This window comes from Plasmodium reichenowi, chromosome 2 (genome assembly GCF_001601855.1).
Source record: "Plasmodium reichenowi strain SY57 chromosome 2, whole genome shotgun sequence".
In the NCBI taxonomy this organism is placed as follows: domain Eukaryota; phylum Apicomplexa; class Aconoidasida; order Haemosporida; family Plasmodiidae; genus Plasmodium; species Plasmodium reichenowi.
Genome location: NC_033647.1, coordinates 190079 through 196882, shown reverse-complemented (window position 1 = coordinate 196882; position 6804 = coordinate 190079). Strand labels below are relative to the sequence as shown.

Here is a 6804-nt window from a genome sequence, read left to right as displayed (position 1 = left end):
AAAAAAAAAAAAAAAAAAAAAAAAAATATACATATATATATATATATATATATATATATATTTATTTATTTATTTATTTATTAATTTATGCTTACCTTCGTATGCGTAGGAAAATATGTGTGTAACCGAGTCGTTCGATGGTAACGATAATTTATCATCTGTTAAGTGGTATAAATAAAAAGAGGTATGTATAAAACGTGCATACACACAAATATATGCATATATATATACATATATATATATATTTATATATATATATATTCATTCGTTTACTTATTTTTTTGATTATAAAATTTACCCGCCATGGTTGTACAGTCCGGAGATATTTCCGAATTGTATATGAGGAAAGGATACTTCTTTATGAGACTTGCCGAATTCGATGACACGTCCTTATATTTATTATAACGTAACACAGGTGAAGGAGAAGATGAAGAATATGCTTTATTATTGTAATTAACATGCATTTGTTTCGATTTCTTCTTGTTCATTCTTTTCATGTTGACATCTATTTGTTCCATCTTGACATCCATTTGTTCCATCTTTACATCCATTTGTTCCATCTTTACATCCATTTGCTCCATATTCACATCAATTTTCTCCATCTTCATATCCATTTGTTCCATCTTCATGTTCATTTTTTCTCTTAGAAATTTATCATTTTGTAATATTACCCGGAATGACTCACGTATAGTATTCATGAGTTTCTTGTCCAGGACATGAACAAATTTGTATATACTTCCAATACCATTATATGTTTTCATAAACTGCTCTTGATATTTTAAATAATGCAATTTTAATAAAAAGTTTAATAACAGCTTTCTGTTATAGACAGCTACAAAATTTTGTACACAAATAACAAAAACTTCTATCTTTGTTAAATCTTTGTACTGAAATATATATGGATATTTGTCATATAATTGTAATACATCTATTACACTTTTTTTTTCTTTTTTCTGTATTAACACTTGTAATAATTTGATTGCATGTGTTAATCTATTTTTATTATTTCGTTGCAATGTTTTAAGAACAAACTGGAAAAAAATATGTTGCACTTTCTTCTGTATAATTTTATTTAATACAAATGAAAAGATACTACAATATCTTATACAATAATAGAAACGTTCAGTATTAATTTGTGGACCTTTTAATGTATAGAAATATTTCATTAAAGATTCTTTTCTTTTAAATTTGATTAAACAATCTATTTGATTAATTCCTTTTTCAATAGCTATTTTGTCTAGATTATTACACAGTTCATTATTTGCATATATTAAATTATCACATATCATTTTATTTTTCTTTTCATTTTGTTCATATACATATTTTTGTAATTTTAAAAATGCATTATATTTATGATTATCACTTATTTTTGAAATTAATTTAACAAGCCTATAAACATTTTTTTCAATCATATTTTTAATATTGATACGATTATCTCGTATGCGTAGATATCCAAAAAAAATTCTTCTTAAATATATTTTATACATAATAAAACAAAAATATGATACATTATCATAATTAAATTTTAATTTGGAAAAGACAAATGATTTAATCCGTTTTTCATATAAAACTAATATACTATTTACACGAGTTAATGTATATGCAAACGCATTTTTTTTTTTACTTACTTTTATATTATTGTATACAAAAGATCTAAAATAGATAGCCATCTTTTTTTTATACATACTAAGTAATACTTTGTATAATATTAAAATATAATTTTTACCCAAGTGGTTTTGGTAAGCAGATTTTTCTTTTAAAAGTAAATTATATAACATATCGTTAGTCTTGATTTGATAATTAATAAAACTTGATTCATAACTATTTATTATTACATGATTAAAATAATGTTGGATTTTTTTTTTTATAAGGAATTCTAATTTATCACTTATATCATGTATACAGTGAATATAATTTTTTTTTAATTTTTCCATTTCTATTTTATATTCATACATTATTCTTAATTTATGAAATGAATATTTTAATATATATTTTTTAAAAAGTTTTTCAACAATCTGTAATAAACGTCCTAAATATAATACATGTACTCTTTTATATTTTTCTATTACATATTCATATACCGTTTCGATATCTACATATTCTTGTGTTTTTTTTTTGTCTTGTAATTGAATATTTTTATCATCTTCATTTGGTATTATACAATAATCTACTCGTCCTTTTATCTTTTCAAAAATTTCCATTAAATTTGCTCTAAATAAAAGAGTTACATTTTTTTCACTTTTCTGTTCTTTCTTTTTAAATACATAAACTATTTTAAATAAAAAACGTTCCTTATTTTTTTTACTCTTCTTTACAATTTTTACGTCTATAATGTTAGTATATGATATACAAGTAATCACATTCTTTTCATTCTTTTTTATAAGCAAATAATTACATGACAAATTTATGAGAATAGGAATATACTTACGAAACACTAACCCTACATTCATTTCGGCTGCATATGAATTTTCTTTTTTAATTAAATTTTGAACTTCATAATTAATATGTTGGTAACAATTCTTATTTAATTCTAATTTTGTTATGTCAACACTGTTAATGTAATTATCATAAAATAAATTAGTCCCTTGGCTCTTCTCCATTTCATCTTTTTTACAAAAAGGGTTCGTACTCTGTTTATTAATATTTTGTATATTTTCATAACTACTATACAACTTATGAGTATCGTCATTGTGATTACTTTTTCTTAGGTTTTCATGTCCATGTTCATTCTTTTCATTTATTCTGAATACACAAATTTCTTCAAAAAATAATTTACCACACATTTTCTTTTCTTCTATATCTTTTACAAGAATATTATTTGAACAAAGTTCCTCATCTTGTTCCTCTTCATTTCGGATATATTTCTCATCACATGATGATATATCATAGCTATTTAAACAATTTTCATTATTACTAATAAAGTTTATTTCGTTACCCCATAAACCACTTCCATAACTATTATCTTCACTTAGCACGTTCGTTTTGACATCATCATGACCATCACCTTTTAGAGTTCTTTTTATATTTTCCTTTACATTATATATATCTCCTACTTGCATATTATCACCCGTTATTTTTTCATTTCTCATATTATATGAGTCATAAAATTGATCCACAAAATATGTGCCTTTTATACTGCTCGATTCTTCTGTTACACCTCTTTGTTCCTTTACATTTAATACGGTTAAATTATGATATACTAACATTTCATCATTTGACACATTAACAATCTGTTCATTTGAGTTGTTTGTGCTTATCTCTGGAATTATCATTTTACTATTCCTATTAAGAAATTTATTGTCATTCATTTTGTTATCTTCTTTATTTTTTTTTTCACAAGTTGAAGATAAAGAATGATTAATCATATTAGGTGATATATAAACATTTAAAAGTTCATTATTATTTTTATTATTATTAAAACCATTACCTTCATTTTGAATATTAACATTTTGTTTATCCATATTTGCATTATTTATTCTTTGGTCACCCATGTTATCACACTGATTATTCATATTATCATTATTATTGCTAATTTTTTTACTTTTATTTTTACTTTTATTATTGCTTTTATTTTTCATATTATTTTTTTTTTTAATTTTTTTTTTTTTTCTCTTTTTTTCTTCATCCTTTTTATTACATGCATTACTATCACAATTTTGATTATCACTACTGTGAAAAGTTTGATTATCACGACTGTGAAAAGTTTGATTATCACTACTATAAGTATGATTTGTTAAAATCTTATTTTTTTTTTTTGATGATTGCACATTTTTAAGTATTTGCAAAACTTTCCTTTTACACAAATCAAAATCTAATAATAGCCCAGCACTATTATTAAAAGGGAAATCATCATCCCTTTTCTTTTTATTATTTATATGAATATTTTTACTTATACTATCGTTTTTAACTATATTTATATTATCATTATTATCATTATTGTCATTATTATCAATATTTATATTATTCCTTTTCATATTATTTTTTATTACATTTATATCTTCCTGCTTTTCCCTCTTTACACCATATGTATAACTATTTTCTTTTTCATTAAATAAGTCCTCATCCTTAGAATTATAAAAAGAAACCTTTTTCATATTAATTGTACTATTTGAATTAAGTATTTTTTCTTTTGCCATTGTAATTTTTTTTTTAATAACATCATTAAAATTTTTCATTTTTAATATATTTTTTTTCTCATTCATCATCTTTTCAAAAATTTTGTTTATCATTTCACTTGTGGTGTTTCGATAACTTTCTTTATTATCACAAGTTGTAATAACAACATTATTTGAATTATCATTTAATGGATTTAAAAATATATTATTATAATAGTTTTCTTCATGTTTCATTTTCTCCAGTTTAATGATTCCATTTTTATCTGTTTCAATCTTCATCATCTTATTATGAAGGTCTATGCCTTTATCAGATTTATAATTAACAAGTGAATTATTTTTATCATAAATATTATTATGAAATTTATTAGCTGAATTAGGATTATTTTGTAACCCATCAAGTAAAGGTATGGGTTGTTCATTTTGTGTATGACTATTTTTTTCGTTAAGAAATTCTGTTTTCAAATGTGTATGATTTATATTGTTTTGGTTGACTTTATTTGAATAACTACAATAACTACTACTATTACTCTTAATATTATTATTATCCATGTAATTTATGTTTTCTTCATTGTCTTTAAAACTATTCATCTTGTTATATGATATATTCTTTTTAGTATTTATAGTATCTTCACGAAATATACAATAATCATATAACAATTTTTTTATATTATCATTATTTAACTGTTCGGACTTATGTTGATCCATTGTTTCATTTATTACATTATCCTTATGGGAACAACCATTTTTTATGTTTGAAAAATTTGATAATTTGACAAATTTATTTTCATAGTTCGTTTTCAAATGTGATATAGGATTGTTTTTTATTTTATAATTACTACATTTAATTATAGGGACTATTTTTATTTTATTTATGTTCGAATTATTTACATATTTGTTAACATGCACCTTGTTTTTCAATGTAACGTATTTATTATTTACACAGGTGTAATTCGTTTCCTCTTTCGTTTTCTCTTCATTATAATTTTGATTTACTCTTACTTGTATATTATTGCTCTTTATATTATTATAAATAATTTCTTTCTTATTTTGAATCTTATCAACATTATTATATATTCTAAGTTCATCCACTCTTTCCAGTCTTTTTAATTCCTTCAAGTGAATACCTTTATCATTCAAGTTTCTTTCGTAAAATGGCTGTTTTGTAAACCCATGATTGTAGACATAGAACTTTTTATATTTATCACCATCCATTTTTTCTCTATTTATTCATAATGTGCTACAATACAATTAATGGGTCTCATATAAATTAACAATAATTTTGTGGATTCATATCAAATTCTGAAACACACAAAATTACACCTCTATACTTATACATAAATAAATATATGTATATATATATATATATAAATATATTCATATATTAGTATGTTCAGGGTTTATCTATATGTATAAACATTTTTGCACGCACACAAAAAAAAAAATAAAAAATAAAATAATAATAAAATAAAATAAGAAAAATAGTAAATGAAATCAGAAAAAAGATAAGATATAATGTTATATAATATAATTTAAAACACAAAAGTAAGCACGCACACACAACATGAAATAAAATAAATATATTATATATATATATATATATATATAATTATAAATTAAAAAATATATAAAACAAGAAATTATAAAAAAAAAATATATATATATATATATATATATAATATATTAACTATAATATAGATTAGGGAAAAAAAAAAAAAATGGAAAATTACATAAAATAAAATTCCACATATATATATATATATATATATATATATATGTAATATTATATAGTATAATATAAATCATGAAAAATTATCAGAATAGGCTTAATTTTTAAAAATTGAATAAATAAGAAAAAAAAAAAAAAAAAAAAAAGATTTTAAAACATGTATATTTTTTTTGTGGGTTTTTATATATATATGTTGTGTGGGAAAATTAAAATAAATAAATTTATATATATATATATATATATATATATATATAGGAGCTAACATTATTAAATTTAAAAAGTTAGGAGTTTTAGATAAAGATAACAATTTTCATTTATTATAAAATATATATGTAAAAAAGAAATATATTTTATATTTTTATATATATATAAATTTTTGTTAAACCTTTTAATGTAGTAATATATATATATATATATAATTTTTCTGTTCCTTTCCCTATATTGCTGTACATGTATTCAAAAAACAAAAAGAAAATATATAAAATAAAAATTTTTGTTTTATTGTAGAACTTTACACCTTTTAATTAATATATCTACAATTTTTTTATTTTTTTTATATATATTATATCCCACATGATATGATTACACACATATATATATATTTACATAAATGAGAAATTAATTTTCCATACTACTAAGTTGAATGTGAATATTTTGTTGTTCCTTTTTAAGGGTACAATATGTTATATTTATAAAAGATAAAAATAAGGACATGATAGAACAACACTATGTATAATAAAAAACAAATAATCATTTACATATAATCATAAAAAAAATATATGGCCAAAATACGATTAATTTCCTTATATAAATATAAATTAATGTATATGTATATATATTATTAAGAAAAAATAAGGAAATTATTTTTATTACAATTCTGCTATTTTTTTTTTTTTTTTGTTATAAAGTTCCCAAAAATGATTCCTGTTCATAATAATATTTTATATAGCTGGAATAAAATAA

At 20.8% G+C, this 6804-nt stretch overlaps 1 protein-coding gene across 1 annotated transcript; it reads right to left on the bottom strand.

Moving 5' to 3' along the window:
• Window positions 1-95: 95 nt before the first annotated feature.
• Window positions 96-5327, bottom strand: PRSY57_0206100 (hypothetical protein; the record flags this gene model as incomplete). The annotated part of the gene is made up of 2 exons (XM_020114399.1): window positions 96-158; window positions 299-5327. Coding segments are annotated over 2 exons (5092 nt in total), but the record flags the coding sequence as incomplete, so codon positions are not given.
• Between the last annotated feature and the right edge of the window lie 1477 nt (window positions 5328-6804).